Source organism: Bidens hawaiensis, unplaced genomic scaffold, assembly GCF_021521415.1.
Source record: "Bidens hawaiensis isolate Kalapana, Puna unplaced genomic scaffold, B.hawaiensis_p1.1 tig00013119_1, whole genome shotgun sequence".
In the NCBI taxonomy this organism is placed as follows: Eukaryota; Viridiplantae; Streptophyta; class Magnoliopsida; order Asterales; family Asteraceae; genus Bidens; species Bidens hawaiensis.
The window spans coordinates 255,104-276,780 of NW_027492108.1; the positions used below are offsets into that span (position 1 = coordinate 255,104).

Sequence of the window (21,677 nt, forward strand, 5' to 3'; positions counted from 1 at the left end):
ATGTCCAACATTGGCACTTATGATGGTCTATCCGACCCAGACGACCATTTGAACAGGTTCATTGCAGGGGCTACCGTCAGTAACTGGACGGAGCCCACGTGGTGTTACATGTTCCAGATGACTCTGGTCGGAGCAGCCAGGGTATGGTTCGATCGTTTACCAGTCCACCACATATATGACTGGGCGGACTTTCAGAATAAGTTCAGCCAGCACTTCAGCCAGCAGAGGAAGTATACTGAAGAGCAGTGGACGATCCTCAACTGCGTGAGAGAGGAGGATGAATCTTTACTAGACTTCATCACCCGCTTCAACTCCAAGAAACTGAGTCTGGGTAACGTAAGCGAAGATCTCGTTCGCGCCGCTTTCATCCAGGGCGCCGAGTACCCAGAGCTTATCCGCACATTAACGGGTAAGGACGGCATGCCATCTACATGGGATGCCATCATGACGGCAGCCAAGCGCTTTGCCGAGACAGAGAAGCAGCTGGGAAGAGATCTTCCCCAGAGTACTCACCTCTACACGCAGAGGACAAGGGAAAACAACGTTAGGACCGCCCGGCAGAACAAAAAGAGGCGGCTAGGTATTTGGCAGTCAAGGGTAAACTTTGACACCTCATCCAGCTCTCGCCCTCTTGTTGGCGGAAGGGACAACACACACCCTTCAAACCGAAAACACCGGTGGACGCCACTCACAAAGAGCGTCACGGAGATATTTGCCACGGAAAAATTGCCATGGCCAAAAGCCCCATTGATCCGGCAGAAACCTAATGCGGATCAAAGCAAATCCTGTGATTTCCACGGGACAAAGGGCCATGGTACTGAAGAGTGCACATCCCTGAAGGATATTGTTGAGACATTTGTGAAGGATGGAAGACTTGCACATCTCGTGGCATCAATCAGGAAGGGAGGAAGAAATGACAACCGGTACAGAGGTAACGGACGAAAGCCCGTCGACATCAGCATCAACATGGTTCATGGCAAAGTCGCAGGAAGAAAAAGACGAGCAACAGAACCATGCGCGTGGAAGGAAGCTGAGGTGCGCTTCCCGCGAGTGCCAGGAGGCCCCAGCAAAGAAGGCCCCATCGTCATCAAAAGCCAGCTGGGGCATTACATCACTTCCCGCACTCTTGTTGACAACGGCGCTTCGTCGACGGTGATGTACAGGCAGTTCTTTGACAAGCTGGATGATGAAGACAAAGAACGCTTGGAAACGGTCTACGCTTCAATGGAAGGGTTTGATGGCAGCACAGAAACCCCCCTGGGTATCCTATCTTTCCCCGTTACTCTTACCGATGGGAATCATTCACGCACAGAGGACGTGGATTTTGTCGTGATGAGAAAGCCACACCACACGTACGACATCCTATTCGGAAGAGACGGGATGGCAAGATTCAACGCCGTGGTATCTTCGGTCCACGGCATGATGGGATGGCCAACAGCTGAGGGTATAGCGATGATCACTGGCATTCCCCAGGTATGCATCGCATCTGTCTCATCTAAACCCAAACCAAAAATGGCCAAACCAACCATCACCGAACCGGAAAAATGGGCCTTCAATGGCAAATACCCCAACCAGGCCGTTACCATTGGACCAACAATCGTTGATCCCACCCGCACCTTACTCAAACGCTTACTGCAGAAAAACGCTGACATCTTTGCGTGGACACCAGCTGACATGACTGGTGTACCCCGAAGTAAGGCGGAGCATAAGCTCAAGTGCGATCCGGCTGTTACGCCAATTGTACAAAAGCGCAGAGTAATGGGGCCTGAACAAACTAACGCGTGTAGAACCCAAGTCAAGGAACTCCTTGACGCAGGCATCATACGCGTTAGTAGATATCAAACATGGGTTGCAAATCCCGTAATGGTACCGAAGAATGACAAACAATGGCGCATGTGCATAGATTTCAAAGATTTGAACAAAGCATGCCCCAAAGATTGTTATCCGTTACCAGAAATTGATCTAAAAGTGGATTCGTTGGCACCATTTCGCCTTAAATGCTTCTTGGATGCGTATAAGGGCCCGGGGTACCATCAAATCCACATGGCCGTAGATGACCAGGACAAAACCGCGTTTCGGACGCCCGATGGTACATTTTGTTATAAAATGATGCCCTTCGGACTTAAGAACGCAGGGTCCACGTACCAACGCCTGATGGACAAAGAGTTTCATGCCCAGATCGGGAGAAACTTGGAAGTCTATATGGATGATTTGGTCATCAAAAGCCCCGAACCAGGAGCGATGTTGAAAGACATTGAAGAAACTTTCAACACGCTCAGAAAGATAAACATGAAGCTCAACCCGAGCAAGTGTTCATTTGGGATGGAAGAAGGGAAGTTCTTGGGAGTCATTGTTACTAAAGATGGCTTCAGAGCGAACCCTGAAAAGGTCGAAGCCATTGTTAAAATGGAATCACCTACCACCATCAAACAGGCTCAGACACTGAATGGACGACTAGTCGCACTTAATCGCTTTTTGGCAAACCATGCGGATAAGTCGTTTCCCTTCGTGTCAACATTAAGAAACTGCTTGAAGAAAACGCACTTCCGCTGGACACCAGAAGCGGAAGCAGCTTTTCAGGAGATTCGGTCACCCCTGATCGAACTCCCAACACTTACAGCACCACAAGCGGGAGAGGAGTTAATCCTATACCTTTCCGCAACAGATAGAGCAACCGGGGCAGTACTGCTAACAGAACGAAAAGGCATCCAGATGCCAATCTATTATGTTAGCCGTGTACTAACAGACGTAGAAACCAGTACTCTACCCTCGAAAAATTAGTCTTAGCACTTATACACGCTTCACGCAGGCTAAGACGATATTTCCAGGGCCACCCAATCACCATTCTCACCAACTTCAAACTCTCAAACGTTCTAGGCAAACCCGAATTATCGGGACGTCTAGCCAAATGGGCAATTGAATTGGGAGAATATGCAATTAAGTACAAGCCAAGACCAGCCATAAAAGGCCAGGTCCTGGCCGATTTTATTGCAGAAGTCCCCGCTACGCGGGAGAAAGAGTGCCAGGAGGAGGCTCAACCCTCCCCAGCACAGGAGATTAACGATATCTGGCGACTCTACACTGATGGAGCAGCCAACAACGAGGGTTCAGGCGCAGGGTTAAAATTAACCAACCCAGCGGGCCAAGAGTATACTTACGCTATTCGGTTGGATTTCCCAAGTACGAATAACGAAGCCGAATACGAAGCATTCTTGGCCGGATTGAGAATTGCGCGTAAAATGGGAGTGAAAAACTTGGAAGCCCACGTGGATTCCATGCTGGTGGCCAACCAAATAAATGGGACGTACACGGCTGTGAACGACACAATGGCCCTGTACCTCGCCAAGACAAAAACCCTTATGCGTGATTTTAATGATTGTAAAGTCATACATGTCAAGCGCAGCGAAAACAAATCTGCGGATGCGTTGAGCAAGCTTGCATCACTAGCCTTTACCCACTTGGGAAAGGACATCCGCATTGAACTCCTCGAAGCACCATCAGTCCCGCACAAGGAAATTTGTGTCATCCAAACCGGTACAGAAACATGGATGACACCAATAATAAATTACCTTGCGGCAGGAACGCTACCAGAATCAAAAACACAGGCAAGAAAACTACGCTGTAAAGCACTGAATTATCAACTCATCAATGACAACCTTTACAGACGTAACTTTCTTGGCCCACTTTTAAGATGCGTGAACAACCAAGATGCTGACTACCTCTTAAGGGAAGTACACGAGGGCATCTGTGGAGTTCACGTAGGTCCCCGCGCTGTTGTGGCTAAGCTGAACAATGCGGGATACTTTTGGCCAGGGATGCATATGGATGCACTGGCATACACTAGAAAATGCAGGTCTTGCCAGCTTTACGCACCCAACACGCATCGCCCAAAGAACGAACTTGTTCCAGTCACTTCTTCGTGGCCATTTCAGAAGTGGGCCATCGATGTGACAGGCCCATTTCCCACAGCAGCAGGAAACGTTCAGTTCCTAGTGGTAGCCATCGATTACTTCACCAAGTGGATAGAAGCAAAACCCTTAGCCCAAACAACCGCAAAACATATCAAAAAATTTATTTGAGAATTTATTATCTGTCGTTTTGGACTTCCACAGAATCTGGTGAGCGATAACGGCACCAACTTTGCTGACAAGAAGCTACAGCAGTGGCTGAAAGAACTTCAAATCACCCACACCTTTACCTCAGTGGCACACCCGCAAGGTAATGGTGAGGTGGAAAGAGCAAACAAGAGCATCGTCGATGGCATAAAGAAAAGACTCTTGAAACACAGATCCGGCTGGGTGGACGAGCTCCCGCACGTCCTTTGGGCAAACAGAACGCTGAAAAAGGCCAGTACGGGGGAAACCCCGTTCAGTCTCACTTATGGCACTGAAGCCATGATCCCAGTCGAGATTGGTTTACCCTCACCAAGGGTCTTGATCCAGCCAGAAGACAATGATGCAGAAAGACGGTTAGACCTCATGCTAACCGAGGAACGCAGAGACTTAGCCGCAGTGCGTGAAGAAAATTACAAACGACAAATGCAAAAGTACTACAACACGCGGGTAAAACTCTGCAACTTCAACGAAGGAGACTACATACTGCGTAACAACGAGGCTTCAAACCAAGAGCGCCCAGGAAAGCTGGCCCCGGTCTGGGAAGGGCCATACATTATCAAAGAAGTCCTGGGAAAAGGCGCATACCGGCTTGAAAGGCTCGATGGCACTCCTATCCCAAGAACATGGAATGGAGCTCAATTACGCAAATGTTATATGTAGATCAATTCCAAACTTGTAAAGAAAAGGCCTAGAGCCACTTCTAATGGAAATGATTCTCCTTACACAATGTGTTGATAGCCTTACCTTTAACTTATGAACTTCCCATGTGCCGGTATTCACCGCACCAATGCGAGAAGAAGTAAGTAGTTGCGTGTGGAAGGCGGCAAAACCCGCATAAACACAACGCTAAAAATGTTAAAAAGTTCTAAGGAAAAGCTACACGCAGGTCAGATGTAAGTAAAGTTTAGCCATCCTTGTAAGTGCAAGTGACGGTCTTACCCGCACAATCACAAACAAGAAGCAAAACTTCAACCTATCATCTACCACGTTCAAAGGTTAACTTATTCTGAAAACTTGGAAAATTTCAGGGAAAAGATAAGGAAAACTTCCACGCAGGATAAATGTAAGTTTAGCCATCCTACTAAGTGCAAGTGACGGTCCTACCCGCACAATCATGAAAGAGGAAGCAAAAATAAACTTATAATTTACCATGTCAAAAAGTTAACTTATCTAAGTATTAAAGAAATTGCCAAGTGTAAACATGCGTAAAATAAACAAAGAAAAGGACAAAACACATTCTTTATTTCATCAAGTTGAAAATTACAAACATTGCTGGGTATATACCCGCATACAAAAGTACAAGAGCAAATATCTACGCTAGTGGCGGAAAGGGATCTTTTGGATCATGCTTCAGGACCACTCCCACTTGGACCCGCACCATCGGCAGAGGGTGACGGTTCAAGGAAAGCTCTAAGGACAGCAAGCCCATCATCAGCAGCAGCAATTTCATTTACCTTCTCCACCACTGGATGCGGGAAGGCAGCATATTGATTTACTGCTTGGTCATATATGGCTTCAGTGTCAACATTGTACAAAGGGAAGTTGGAAGGCGGGAAGCCTTTCTCAACGAACCCTAGACCAAGCAGAAAGCCAGCCCGTTCCCCATCCTCGTGAGAAGCGTTGAGGGCTGCGCTCATAGCATCGTCGTAGGATGTCTCTGAGAAGACCCGATGCACAACCTACAAAGAAAATACAAGTGTCAAACACCTTTTCTATGTACAAAGGAAAGCGTAAAGACGTAAAGATAAAATACCTGAGGCAACGCTTCTCGAAGAAGCCATTCCTTGGCAACCAGGGCTTGGGTGCAGGCGCGTTCGGCTTCGCTTTTGTTAAGGTTGGCAAGTAGCACTTCCTTTGCAGCAGCCTCTTCAACGCCCTTAAGCTTCCGCTCGGTGTGATCAAGCACGCCCCTCTGGTCCAGGATCTCCTGGAGTTTCTTGGCATCTTCCATTGCCAAGGCATCATGAGCACGTTGGAGAGCCTCTAATTTAGCCTTGAGCTCCTCGTTCTCCACGCGTAAAGGCTCAGCAACGGCTTCAGCCTTGGTGGCCCTCTCAGTTGCGTTCCTCGCAGTCTCCTTAGCCAGCCGAAGCTGTTCGTTAACAGCTTGGGCAGCCTTGGAGCGGACCTCGAGTCGCGCTTGAACCTCAACCTCGAGGGCCTTGAAGGCCTTCTCCTTCTCCGCAGCAGATGCGGCCAACATTTGGTTCTCCTCCCGAAGAGCCCGCGCTTGAGATACTTCCTTGGCGCGAGCTGCTTTCAACTTGTCGTTTTCACGACAAAGCAGCTCGACGCGCGGCTGCATCCGGGCCTGGAGAACCCGAAGCTCATTGGTTAGCCTACCCTCCTGGTAGCTAGCCATGGCTTCCCCCAACGCACCGTGAGGAGCAGCGTGGCGAGCCCAGTCCACGCACTCCACAGGGGTACGAAGGGTTGTTCCTCGGCGTATGTTCCATCTTGGAACATACACTTCATTGGAATCCGACACTGCAAAAGAAACAAAGCAGTTAGGAAAAGATGATAAAAATAACATAAAGGACAAAAGAACCCTACGCACCTGTAGGGTCGATCACAGGCCGATAGCCACCGAACCCATCACCTAAACCTAAGGGAAATCCATCCAACAGGTCAGGCAGATGGGAAGGTAGCAAAGATCGGCGAGAAGTCCCGCGCGTACCTGAAGGTCCAGCCGACGAGGCCGGTGGCGGAGCCGGCATGGTTTCCGCCGCAGTCAATGGCGGAGGCATGGTGTCCGCCGCAGACGCCGCCGAAGAGTCAGCAGCAACAGTAACCGCCGGCTCGGTGAACGATGCTGTAAAAATTGCACTCACCGCCGGCGGTGACGTCATCTCGGCTGGAACAGTTGGCTCAAAAGATTGAGCAACTGGACCAGCGGAAGCAGGCGAAGGTGCCTGGGTCGACGCCTCAGGTAGGCTGACCGAGCCTACCGTCATCGGCGGAGAGGTACTACCCGGTACTTCACCCTGGAATGCGTCAACATCCACGCCTGCACAAGAAGATAAGTGTTAATCTATGAAGTATGATAAATCTACAAAAAGAATATTTGTACTTACGGGTTTTCTTGAGCCTGAATGTACGAAGGGGCGGGGACAAGCCCGATGGGGCCGGTCTCTTGACGCCGGTCACCGTCGTCGTCATTGGTGCTTCGGAGGTAACAGCCGTAGCCTCCGGAGCAGTGGTCTTCTCACCACCAGGGTTCCCCGCCACCTCTTCATTATCTGACTCGGTGTCAGATAGAAGCACCGGATCAGCCGTGGAGGCCACCTTCTCCTTTCCCTTCCCTCCGGCAGCCTTCTTCTTCCGCACAAGGGGAGGACCATCTGCGGATTCCTCAGAAGAAGACAGGATGTAAGGATTTCCAGCAGCGGGTATAGCATTGAGGGGTTGAGGATAGAATATCTCCTTACTTGGCCGCCGGTGGCTCAGGATCTCTTGGCCCGGCGGATAGACCTCCACAAACCTATCCGCCGTTTGCTCCAGGATGGACAACTCATTGTCGTCCAGAGCACGAGTGCCCACCCGCACGGGACTGTCAGCTTCCCGCGGGAACAGGAGCGACTCCAAATTATTCCCCTCTGAAAGAAAAGAAACAGTTAGAAAATAAACTAATATCAGTAAAAAAGACAAGACATACCATAAGGAATAGAGTTCAAACCGTATTCGAGAAGGATAGGAAACCGAGACGCCTCCTTCCATACCCGGCTCATCCCCAGCAGCACCATCCCGGACTCCGCAAACCGGTAAACCGGAGATTGGACCCGGGATATCTTCGCGAACCATTCCGCCTCCTGGTAGCTGGAAGCGTGAAGGCTCGGAAGCGCTTGACCCTTCTTGAACTTCATAGCAATGGGGATGGTGCGGGCAGAGACGTAGAAGAACTCCCGCTTCCACGATCGGAGACTGCGCTCGGTCACGCAGATCTTCAAACCCTTAATACGGGTTGTCAGGGTGTACCACCCCTGGACGCACCTCCAAGTATAGAAGGTCATCAGGCGGTCCACGTAGGGCTCAATACCCAGAATCCGGCACACCCACTCGAAGTGCCGGACCTTGGCAATCGCCATCGGATGCACCTCGGTCAGGTGCACACCGTGCCTCTCCAGGACACGGTACACAAACTTTGTCAATGGAAACCTAAGGTTCCCATAAACAAAGAATGCAGCATATACCCCGATCTTGCCACTGGGGGCATCGTACACAGTCTGGTGGGATTCAGGAAACTCAGGCTCGAGAGACTCAAGCATGAACTTCCTGACGATGTACTGGTACTGATCGACAGGTAGAGCACACTGGCACTCGCCAGCAGTACTCCTATCGTCGGCTACAGCTTCAGCATCACGAGAAGACATTTTGCAGAAAGAAGAAAGTGATTTCGGGAAAATGCTTGCCTGAAAAGGGGAGTATTTGCCGGAAATCACTAAGAAGAAGAAGAGAGGTGAAAGTGTGGATTACAAAGAGGCCTCTCCCCCTTTATATACTAATCGCAATTAATGCGGTGAATTTAATGCGGAGGAGAGAGAAATTGAGGGTGCAATGAAACTATGACACGTGGCAAAAAGCAGGCTGGCAACAGCTGTTGACAGGACGTGTGCCAGTAATTTCGCGGCCACGCGCCCGAAAAATCGCGCCCACGCGCCTGAAAAAGAGACTGGAATGACCATATAATGTCACGTCACCATAACTTCCTGCACGTCCTGACACAGTCAGAAGAAACCGTCGCACGACGTTTCAGACGTTTGGACTGTTCCTATCTTTCTACCAACTCTTCGAATTTTGAAATTCAAAATTCAAAAAAGATTCAAAAGTAAGCGGGAAAACACCCCTTACCTTGGCAACCAAGTAACCATAAGCCGGATGCGGGTACAGTGTTAAGGCAAAATCCTTCACATACCTAGCACCCGCAGGGAATTGAATCCAAGAATACCTTGGCAACCAAGTAACCATAAGCCGGAGGCGGGTACAGTGTTAAGGGAAAACCCTTCACATACCTAGCACCCGCAGGGAATCGAAGCCAAGAATACCTTGGCAATCAAATAACTATAAGACAGGTGTGGGTACAGTGTTAAGGCAAAACCCTTCACATACCTAGCACCCGCAAAGAATTGAAACCAAGAAGGATCTTCTAGGCAATGCTTGCGGATAGAGGAATAATATCCCCGCATAACGGGAACGTCGAGAATTATATTGTTTGAAACTCCGTAATGGAATTGGTGGTCTTAGCATAATTGATCACTATGTAGAAAACCACCAGAACCTCATGGAGACTATATACAAGTAAGACTCAACGTTCCTGCCTTGCGAGAAGGTTACATACCTACCCGCATCATACCCAAAGATCAAGCAAAAAAATCGGGAATTTTTGCAGTGACATTAGGAAACCCGCAGGAAGAATCCCCACGGAGAACCTCAAAACTAAAAATCCTTTTCAAAACCCCTTGCTTAAAGTCCAAAAGTTCACCTCACTTTATTAAACATTCATGAGAAGAACATTGGACTAGGGGGACTTGAAGAGGTAGGTCCCAGCAGAGCTCAGTTGGTCCCGCATGACTCACCTTAAACAGGGACGTCTGCGCAAAGGCCATCTGCTTCCGCAGGACCCACCATGCTCATAGAACCTTACGCGCAGTACGCAAGCTGTACACGCAGGGAAAGCCTCCCAATGGTGAAGTACCCCGCCTGTTCCCGCAGTTGCGGATACAAGCCATCAGGGAAGGCTACCCGCAGACAGCGGGGCTACACGCACAAGACAATAGATACTTCAGTAGTCACATGAAGGAATGAGCAAGGCGGGAACAATCCCACCAAAGTGAGCCAGTCCGTATGATTCTGAAAGATCTGTACTATACCTACCAAGGTATGGATAGGACAGACAATCTGATCAGAACAGCCCATGAGCCAATCACAGGGTGACAGCTCACCGACAACAGTACGAGGAGGAGCACCCTCTAGTACTGTTTGTCACTATTAGCCGCTGCCTACTCACCAACCCTTACTGCAGGACGTGCCCAGCCTACAGTTGGTGAAATAGTGTTACTGTTGGCCGTAACCTATTCACCAACCAGCATGGCCTGCGTATAATCCACAGTACATAGGACGTGCATAACCTACAGTTGGAGGAATAGTGCAGCCGACATGGTTACTGTTGGCCGTAACCTATCCACCAACCAGTATGGCCTGTGCATAGTCCACTGTTGGTAGAACAGGAATACTATTCAGCCGGCTGTACCTTCTAGGAAACCTACCTTCGGCTATAAATACTCCAACATCTTGGAATGGTAAGATCATCTGCTATCCAGTTATCTAGCAATCTTTTAATATACACATATTCAGAGCAACCTAGTCTGATTCTCACGCCGGAGGGTGGTCACAAGGAGGAACCCCCCCTTCTCAGTGACGAGCTTACGGTGTTTGTTTTGCAGGTCTCCTGAAGAACAACCTTCTCAGCTAGATCTCATTCTCGTGGGAAACATTACTTAACCCCCAGATTATCTATAATCTGCACCGGGTCACTTAGTGTTTCTTCACCTACTTTAATCAAACTCGTTTTGACCGGTTAACGATGCTTGCTTAGTTAATTTTTCCATATATGACACGGTATATGCATGGTCCATCCTTGCCATCGACTATCCATGTTAGATAATTGTCTTTTTATTAGATGGACCACGATCTGTGCACCGACCAACGGTCTGTTGACAAGTGAACGAACCAAACTAACTCAAACCAGTCCCAACCTGCAACAATACTTTTGATATAAACAAACAGAATATTTAAACATAGTTCAAAGGACAGCAAGTGACCAAGCCATAGAAATTGTCTCAAACCAATTCTACTAGTTAAACATCCTTATGTACAAAACAACACTTCCAAGCATCATAGATAACACATTTGATACACAAAGTCAACACAGATCAAACTCATCCTTCTGCTTCTCCGACATCAAAACAGCCAGTTTCAGTTGACCGAGACGGCAAAGCCTAGCCGGATTCTTAAATACAGTGACTCGAGCCTGTTTATCACCTAACAAAACTACACGAGCTATGCTGAAAGATTCACCTTTCTTAACTGCAAACTGCCACTCATTAACCGATATCTCAAACCAGTCCTTTCTTTCAGAATCGGTTGTTTTGACCTCAATATATTCCTTTCGGTTTTCATCATCACAAACTTCAATATCATATGGTAACCCAGATTCACTGGCCTCATTTACCCATTTCACAACTTTCATACCCTTATTTTTATAGTAGTTAAACGCCAACTCCTCACCCTGTTTTCCTGTATGTAACGCTTGTTCCGCATTGATCAGGCCATGCGAAAGCTGGTCCTTCTGGCCAAAACCCAATGAACCATCTTGGTCAATACCAGCCATGTAAACCGTGTTGGTTCCCACATGACCCAAGGAACCATCTTGGTCCATCAAGCCTGGTTCAACTTTGACCAAGTCAACCGCGTTAGGAGCGGTTTGCCAACTAGCCGGTGGCCAGTTTCTAGTACTTTCAGATGATGAACTGGGCCTAAAGATTCTTTTAGTGCCACATTTTGTTGCTGATGTCATCGTATCCAATGACATGACATCAATAGATTGAATTGACCATACTGCTTCTTCATCTGATAGTTTTGGCACCTTTTGGCTATTTAAGACAAAAGTTTCTATTTGTTCCTCTGTGGAACCTGACTCAGTCATAGTTGTAATTAAGCAAAGAAAATTTGCCAAGTGAAGTTCAGGATCACCGTTGATCAGAAAACGAGAAAGCTCCATGAATATGAAATGAGAATCAGAGTCACATGTTGCATACAAGATCTCATCCTGTAAGCACCAATACAGAAACGGATCAGGTCAAATTACTTGAAATTTACATTTGAAATGCATATGTAAAAAGTATGATACCTGAAGAAGGCAGATACTTTCATGTCTCTTATTTGATACCAAGTTTGATGCCCTTATAACATTCTTATAATACAGCATTTCAACTACAACAATCTGCAGTCGATTTATTTTTTCAAATCCAGCCATCTTGAGTTGATGATAAATTTCAGGATACGTGTTGGAGATGTAACGTTGAGCATAAGGAAGAACCCAGTTCACCAATGAAGTTTCATAGTCATTGTCTATTGCCCCATAATATATTGCTTTACGAGTAACAACCTGCAATAGATCATAAGTCGTTTAAACCTCATAACATCTACACTATCCACGTAAAATCAACTTTGGCGAGTGCACGTGTTTTCTTGTTACTAATGGTTGTTTAAAACAAACCCATGTTATTTCTTTGGGATGCTTTTGACCCATTTGACAGAGATAAAACATAAACGATATTAATTCATTGATAACCTAAACTAGAAATGACATGAGAAAAGTGACTACCTCTGAAAGAGCGGGAATTCCAATATTTTTCATAAGAAAAGAAGCATTCACTTCAAGCATCTTCTTTTCTTCATCAGTTAGGTCACATAAACGGAAAAAATTAATATTATTCAACTCCTCAAATTCATCAGCAAGCTTTGCATCATCGCACCAACAAACGAGCCCAAATGACGAATGTAATGAAACCCATTTATCTTGTACTGCGGTCGGAAGCACCATCGTGTTCTTTTCTTCAAGACTTTTTTTCAACATTTTAACATCCTCAAAACTCAAAGCCCCAGATTTGAGTCCATCACTCCACATTACAAAAACATCAAAAACCTGTCAAGATCAGAAATGAAACAATGCCATTGAGAAAACTTCTGCAATAATATATGGCACACTTATTATTTAAAGTAAACTACTGTAACCGTCCCGGTAAATTGGCAAAACTTACAGACTCGGTACCTAAACTTCAATTTTTTTACATTGGACGTCCCTATTTTCAAAACTTTGTCTCGAACATCAAAAGTAAAAAAAATATTCAAACGTCGCAAGTAATAAATAAAATTCTCAAACGTCCAAAGTAATAGATGTTTTCATGCTTTAAACAGTGTTGCTTAATGGTTAAGAGTTTTGGCAAGTTGATAATTGATGGTTAATTTGTCACTGCTTAAGCATAAAAACAACCCTTAAGGATGTCATAAGCACCTCTATGTGACATCAACGTGAATGGGTCTTACCATTTTGGCGGCCTCCAATGGGGTGTTTATAGTTGATAAATGGCAGAGAACAAAACCGCCCAAATAAACGCTAGAGTTGCCTACGACATCCTCTTCACAGTCCCTATCTCCATTCAAGTTATCTTTATTGTGTTTTGCCAGCCATGATTGTTCAACGGCCGCGCTACTTACCTTTTGAAAGAGTGGCTGTGAGTGTAGATACTCTATTACGGTGTTTCACCAGATTGATTTTAACTTTGTTGTTTCGATTTTGTTAACCTTGCAGCTCTCATTGTTTTGCTTGCAATGAATTCGTGAGGCTTCGTCCCCAGGCAATCACTGCTTCTAATTTGATGGTTTGTTTTCTGTCATGAAGCTATTGCTTTTTTTGGATTTGTTCTTTGATGTTTGTCTGCATAATTTTTGTAGAATTTAATTTAAATATTTTAAATACATGAAGCACATAGAGATGTGATTGTGATAAGCTATACCGGAATATGTTCTTGCATCTCTTTTTGGTTACTTTAGCATAGCCTCAAAATCTTTGCACTAAGGTGAGATACACCCGTACACATGTCAATTTTTAGAAAAATAATATTATTATTGTGTAGTGATAATTGGCGAGGAAACACAGGTATCAGAACTTGAGACTACTACCAGAAGGGTCATGCTTGCATTATTAAGGAAGTGCTCTGAGATCGAATCGAATAACATGTAGGAATATAAATTGACTCAACAGCTTTGCACCAAGGTTAGATATAGACATTTTTTTAATAAAATTAATAGTATTAAAGTGTACCGACAAGTGACGGACATGGTAATTTGCACAGGTATCAGAACTTATAGTACGAACCTGAAGACTTCATACCAAAGGGCTCAAGCGTACACATGAATTGGAACAAGAAAACTGATCCTTCTTTAACGTGCCCAATCTCACATCAAAGGGGTTAGTTTGACTTTCAAAGTCAAAATTGTCATATGTAATTGTGTCCTTTTGTAAACTGATCGCTTGACTTTCAGAGTCAATATAGTCATATGTAACTGGATCCTTTGGTAACTGACATGGTTTTTCAAAGTCGAAATTGTCATTTGTATTTGGATCTTTTTATTAACTGGTTGTTTGACTTACAAAGTTGTCATATGTCATTGGATTATTTTCCAAACTTATATGGTTCTACTGCCTTACCTGTTCCGGGCCTGACACAACGCACGTTTAGTCAAAAGTCGACTAACTGGTTGGTCGAGTTATCGATCATAAATCCGCTGCAGCGCGCGGGGTGATCTTTCTAGTTAAAGCATAAATTGCAAATATAAGTATTCAAATATAATATGTATTATTTATTATTAAATTTTCTTAAAATCAACTTTTTTTTGTACCCAACCCTGTGTGGTACACATGTTTATAACCTAGTCAAATTTATAAAGAACATAAAAAATAACTAATAACCGAGTGTAGGCTCATGCTCATCTACAAGTTGTTTAGGCGATTTAGAATGTATCCAATCATATTGTTTAATCCATAATCGAGCGTGATTATCAAAGAAATAAAAACCGTCAGCCTTGATCCCCCAATGGCACACATTACCATCATGAAAACCTTGATAGCATGCCCTAAACATGGTGCGGTTGAACACCTGAAATGATTGATGATCAATGGATTCTCTGCGCCAAAAGTCACAGTGAAACATGGTGCTTTCTAAAAATTCTCAAAAATGAAAAAGTATATTCCAAGTTTGAAAAATTAAGTACATGAACTCCGAGATCGTCTTCCCTCGATTTACAATGAACCATCACATTGTCGTATTGGATTCCGGTTAACATGTGTACATCATAACCCTTTACCACAAAGCAGCCATCAACTGTAGAATAGTTAACAAGATTCAACAACAAATATACAGAAATCAAGACAAAGATTTCTCATTGTGAAATACATTTCTAAATAACAAGCATATGCATAGATACAAATACATATACATATATATACACGATGCATATAGTACATGTGTGTGTAAATGTGTATTTATGATAATTGAACATGTATTTATGTATTCACGTAACACAATTCGAATAATATTAAAAAAGAATCAATTTCTCATGAGTATTTAATACCAATAGACATGTTTGATAGTTGTATTCAAATGTTGAATTAAAATAAAATTAGTAGCGTTGAAAATATTATCTAAAAAAAATAAAATTAAGCATGCAATGTTCAATTTATTAACTATAACTGTATTAATTGTATTATTAATATATAACATTTATTCCTAGTCAACATTAAGATTCTAACTCCTAGAGAAATTAATGTTTAGGATATCCATGATGTTTGAATATCTTAATATCTATATGTTATAATTAATAAATTAAACGTTTAACTTTAGTTTGTTATGTAAAATGCTAATCTTAATTGCATTACTTAATTTATCTCTCATAGTTGTCAATCCGTTACGACACATTTAATCCATTTATTATAACATATTAACTTAGTTTGACTAGTTTAGATAAATATTTAAGTTCTTTACCTCCGGCAAACAAAACGTTGGGGGTTCAGATCCCGTAGGTTATAAATTAGGCTATACGCTTATCGTATACAATCTGGAAATTCTTGTTAAAAAAAGACATGGTTACGATAGTCGTGTTTAAGTTTCATGATTGTGTGTCGATACCGGCATATATATTTTGACATAAAATTCACATTATTTAGCCTTGAGAGTCATTAAATGGCAATATATATGAGACCTAATAAGTCGGTTGAATCATTGAAGCATATGGTATGTTTGATATGAGGTAATGGAATAGTTGTAGAAATGGAATGGACATGGTAATGGAATGAACAAAAGAATAATTGAATAAAATCGATTATTACCATTTCATTATCATGTTTGGTTACCATGTATGAATGTAATGATTCATCACTTTATTATTATTATTAGTATTAGTAATAACAATGATAATAAAAATAAATAATATTAATAATAATATGAATATTCATAATAACTAATTTTTAGGACCCTCATGCTACAAATAGATCGTTAAACTGAATAAAATAATCATAACAACGTTGAATCACATATGCACGTTGTAAAATATTAACTCGTCAAATTAAAATAATATTGATAATAGTTTTAATATAAGAATAGTTATATTATAATTTATAAATCAATAATGATAATTATATAATAATATAATAATTATAAAATAATAATATAATTATAATTAAAATACAATAATAAAAAATATAATAATTATATTAGTAAAAATAATTAATAATTGTTGACTCTTTTGACTTTTTCATTTTCTGAAAGAATGAAAAAAAAACACACATATCCAAAATAATGAAAATCCTAAAAATAAAAAGGAGTTCAATTCTTTATGGATTTATCCATTTCATTCATGCATGCTAACAAAAGATGCCTTTATTCATTCATTTGGAATGACTTATTACATTTCGCATTCCATTCATTCATACAAACGCTACCTAAGCAAGTTGACCAAAGTCAAAAGCATATGTATGTCCATGGCATGCTAGTCACTTGCCGATAAAACTATAGAAGTATACACGAACAAATGCCATAATTAGTCATGGCTTGGCAAGGTTATTAATATTCAAAGTTGTGACATCGACGTGCCACTTAATAGCAAACAATGTGCGGCTTAGTAATACGAGTATACGACACGTACCACCTCTTAGGGAGGTAATAAAGTTCGCTCCGGTGGGGTTCTTAAGATATACGGATATTGCCACGTCGTTGCGTCACATGGTTTATGACTAAGACTAGGGCACTAGGTGAAGAGCCAACGTGTAAAGTGGAAATAGTAATACACCCGGGTTTGGGCTGTGAGATCCCACAACTTATCGATGAGGCCGGATGGCAAGCAGCCAAACAAGTCGGAGTTAATGCCATCATGAAACATGATTCAACTCAAGTGTAAGTAACCAATATTTATAAAATCCCAAAAAGAATCATTTTAAACTTGCAGTTGTGGCTTGAAATATACTGACTGATATTTACCAATCAAACATAAAAAAAAATAACATTTTGGAAAACCTCTGCCAACGGTCTTTTAACAAGTAAACGAACCAAACTAACTTCTAATATAAACAGAAAACCGTCGACAGAAACATAGCTGAGAAAAGACAAGACAAAACCATAAACATTGTTTCGAATCAATCCTGACGGTTAAACATCATCGTGTACAAAACAAGACAACCAGGCATCATCATAGATATATAAACACATTTGATACACGAGATATGCAAAAACATAAAGCTAATATAAATATCAACATAGAACAAACTCATCCTTCTGCTTCTCCGACATCAAAACAGCAAGTTTCAGTTGACCGAGCTGACAAAGCCTAGCCGGATTCTTGAATACCGTGACTCGAGCCTGTTTATCGCCCAACAAAACTACACGAGCTATGCTGAAAGATTCACCTTTCTTAACTGCAAACTGCCACTCATTAACTGATATCTCAAACCAGTCCTTCCTTTTAGAATTGGTTGTTTTGACTTCAATGTATTCCTTTCGGTTTTCATCATCACAAACTTTAATGTCATATGGAAGCCCTGTTTCACGAGCTTCATTTACCCATTTTACAATTTTGATACCCTTGTTTTTATAGTAGTTAAACGCCAGTTCCTCACCCCGTCTGCCTGTGAGTGACACCTGTTCCATATTGACCGGGCCATGCTGAAGCTGGTGCTTCTGACTAAAACCCAAAGAACCACCTTGGTCAATCGAACCATGTTCAACATTGGCCATGTCAACCGTGCTTGTTCCTCCATGACCCAATGAACCATCTTGGTCAACCAAACCATGTTCAACATTGACCATGTCAACCGCGCAGATTCCCCCACGACCCAAAGAGCTATCTTGGTCAACCACACCATGGTCAACATTGACCAAGTCAACCCGCGTTGGTTCCACCAAACTTCTAGAAGTACCTAGAATTTCTGCTTCGCAAGTAGTTGTTGCATTTAGATCAACTTGCTTAATGACATATTGCACCTTTGAATCATTCACACGCGAGGAAATGGAAACAGGGGCAGGTGGCCGGTTTTTGTTACTTTTAGATGATGAACTGCGCTTACGGGTTCTTTTAGTGTCATGTTTTGAAGCTGGTGCATTTAGATCAACTTGCTTAATGACATCTTGCACCTTTGAATCATTCACACGCGAGGAAATGGAAACAGGGGCAGGTGGCCGATTTTTGTTACTTTTAGATGATGAACTGCGCTTACGGGTTCTTTTAGTGTCATGTTTTGAAGCTGGTGCATTTAGATCAACTTGCTTAATGACATCTTGCACCTTTGAATCATTCACACGCGAGGAAATGGAAACAGGGGCAGGTGGCCGGTTTTTGTTACTTTTAGATGATGAACTGCGCTTACGGGTTCTTTTAGTGTCATGTTTTGAAGCTGGTGCATTTAGATCAACTTGCTTAATGACATCTTGCACCTTTGAATCATTCACACGCGAGGAAATGGAAACAGGGGCAGGTGGCCGGTTTTTGTTACTTTTAGATGATGAACTGCGCTTACGGGTTCTTTTAGTGTCATGTTTTGAAGCTGGTGCCACCGTATTCAATGACATGACACCCATAGATTGAATTGACCAGACTGGTTCTTCATCAGACAGTTTTGGCACCTTTTGGCTATTTAACACAAAAGTTTCTATTTGTTCCTGAGTGGAGCCAGACTCAGTCATAGTTGTAATCATGTGGAGAAAATTTGCCAAGTGGAGTTCCGGATCACCGTTGATCAGAAAACGAGAAAGCTCCATAAATATGGAATGAGAATCCGAGTTACACGTTGCATACAAGATCTCTTCCTGTATATATCAATACAGAAACAGTTGAGTTCAAACTTGAAATTTATATTTGAAAGGTTTAACCACTGTTTACTACAACTACTACAGTAACATGTAATATGTATGATACCTGAAGAAGGCAGATACAATCATGTCTCTTCTTTGACACCAACTTTGGCCTCTTTATAACATTCTTATAATACAACATTTCAACTACAACAATCTGCAGTCGATTTATTTGTTCAAATCCAGCCACCTTCAGTTGATGATAGCTTTCAGGATACGTGTTAGAGATGTAACGTTGAGCATAAGGAAGAACCCAGTTCACCAATGAAGTTTTATAGCTATTGTCAACTGGCCCATAATATATTGCTTCACGAGTAACAACCTCCGAAAGAGCAGGAATTCCAAGATTTTTCATAAGGAAAGAAACTTTCACTTCAAGCATGTTCCGTTCTTCATCAGTAAGTTCACATAAACGATAAAAATTAATATTATTCAACTTCTCAAATTCATCAGCAAGCTTTTCATCATCACACCAACAAACGAGCCCAAATGACGAATGTAATGAAACCCATTTATCTCGCGCAGTTGGAAGCACCTCCGTGCTCTTTTCTTCAAGATTTCTTTTCAACATTTTAACATCCTCAGAACTCAAAACCCCAGCTTTGAGTCCATCACTCCACATTACAAAAACATCAAAAACCTGTCAAAATCAATACTAACTTTGAGAAAATGCCATAAGATTTGAGTTCATCACTATGTTTATGTTTTATTCATTAAATGATAACACTTTATGTTAAAGTGTCTTCGGTGGTTAATGATTGATGGTTAAGATATCACCACTTAAGCACAAAAACAGCCCTCAAGGGGTCATTAAAAAAATATTTTTATAAAAAGTTAGTGATAGCATGCATATAAGTTGTATATAATTATATTATATAATCATGTGCTTATTTAGAACCATTGATTGATTGGTTAGCTTTGTTTAGATGAGATTGATATTGATTCAAATCCCAAATATATCGGGATATCTCTTGTATATATAGGGATGTAAACATCAATGAAAGGGACAACAATTTACATTCTCTTATTCTCTTATATGGTATCACGCAGCCAGCCGGCCCTACCTCTCCTCCTCTAACAATCGGCAGTTCTCAGCCCGATTCTCGATCTGCGACCACCTCTTTTCATCTCCCACCCGATTCTCGAATTAATGGAATCAAAATTACACCCCGCAATTACCGTTTCCAACATCAAAACCCTTGTCCCGATTACCCTCGACAATGAAACCGGACAATACACATCTTGGTCCGTCTTGTTCAAAATCCATTGCCGTGCTTATCAGGTTTACGATCATCTCCTTCCCCGCCCCACACAACCACCACCCGCCTCCTCTTCCACCGAAGCAACTAAACCCACCGAAGCACCTAAACCCGATGACCTATGGGATCGCCTTGATGCCATAGTTCTCCAGTGGATATATGGCACCATCTCCATGGATCTCCTCAACACCATCCTCAAGCCTGACACAACCGCCCACGAAGCCTGGACGACCCTTGAAACCTTGTTTCAAGACAACAAGTCCTCCAGGTGCATCTACCTTACCCAGAAGCTAAACAACACCCGCTTGGATAACTTTGACAATATGGCAGCCTACTGCCATGAGATCAAAGTACTCTCCGACCAACTCGCCAATGTCGAAGCACCCCTAACCGACGAGAAGATGGTACAACAACTTGTCACCGAGCTGAATGAACAATATGAAGGGATCACCATGCTCATCTCAAACCTTAAACCGTTACCCACGTTCCACGAGGCACGGTCCAAACTCATGCGTGAGTATGACCGAAAAACGAACATGTCTCTTCATGCCTCTCAAAACACGCACACGGCTCTCAACGCCACTACCACTAAAACTGATGCCCCAACCAACAACACCCGGAACGACCTACGTAACACCGACGGTACGTCGGACCGTGGTCGCGACCGTGGCAGGAGCCGGGGACGTGGCCGAGGCCGCTATGGAGGACGCGGATCTCCGAACCGGGGAGACTCTTTCTCTACACATGCTCCACAAACACCTGTAACCGGTCGCTGGGTTTTTCAACCAACATGGGGTCCCCCATCACAAAATACACAATGGACAGTTCAGCCTCCATGTCCTTATCCCACCTCCTCTCGGCCCACAGGTAATCAAGCCCCGGGAATTCTTGGTCAACGCCCAAATCAGTCTTATGTTGCTGGATACGCGCCCACCGACATCGAGCAAGCCCTTTACACGATGTCTCTCAACCCACCGGATTCACCCTGGGCTATGGACAGTGGAGCAACAACACACATGACGAATCAGCCAGGTAACTTCTCGTCTTATTTTAATAATTGCAATAATCGAAACATAATCGTTGGCAATGGTTCGACCATACCCGTTCTTGGACATGGCACCCAAACCTTAAAACCACCTTTCCCACCATTAAAACTCACCAATGTCCTATACACACCTAACTTACTTCGCAATCTTTTATCTGTTAGACGCCTAACTACGGATAACTGGATTTCAATTGAATTTGACCCTTTCGGTTTTTCTGTGAAGGACTTCAAGACTCGGACCCATATCCTACGATGCAACAGTACCGGTGATCTGTACCTGCTGACGCCACACATGCTC

At 43.2% G+C, this 21,677-nt stretch overlaps 2 protein-coding genes across 2 annotated transcripts in view; both read right to left on the reverse strand.

Annotated features, from left to right (window-relative positions):
- Positions 1-21,677, reverse strand: part of LOC143543393 (protein NO VEIN-like) — a 286,208-nt gene that overhangs the window by 250,774 nt on the left and 13,757 nt on the right. Inside the window, exons 14-16 of the mRNA XM_077035727.1 lie at positions 19,140-19,715; positions 18,592-19,030; positions 10,812-11,555 (exon numbers count right to left, since the gene is read on the reverse strand). Coding sequence (XP_076891842.1) covers positions 11,035-11,555; positions 18,592-19,030; positions 19,140-19,715 — 1,536 coding nt within the window. The 3' untranslated portion in view covers positions 10,812-11,034. The remainder of the gene's footprint in view (positions 1-10,811; positions 11,556-18,591; positions 19,031-19,139; positions 19,716-21,677) is intronic.
- LOC143543383 (uncharacterized) lies at positions 16,604-18,477 on the reverse strand. The gene is made up of 2 exons (XM_077035713.1): positions 18,442-18,477; positions 16,604-18,358 (listed from the first exon to the last, which is right to left on the reverse strand). Exons 1-2 carry the CDS (start codon positions 18,475-18,477, stop codon positions 17,480-17,482), a joined length of 915 nt encoding a protein of 304 aa, XP_076891828.1. The 3' UTR covers positions 16,604-17,479.

Coding starts and splice junctions, on each gene's coding strand:
- LOC143543383 (XM_077035713.1), bottom strand. CDS start 18,477: ATGCACCAGCTTCAAAACATGACACTAAAAGAACCC. Junction 18,359..18,441: donor ACATGACACTAAAAGAACCC/GTAAGCGCAGTT, acceptor AATGATTCAAAG/GTGCAAGATGTCATTAAGCA.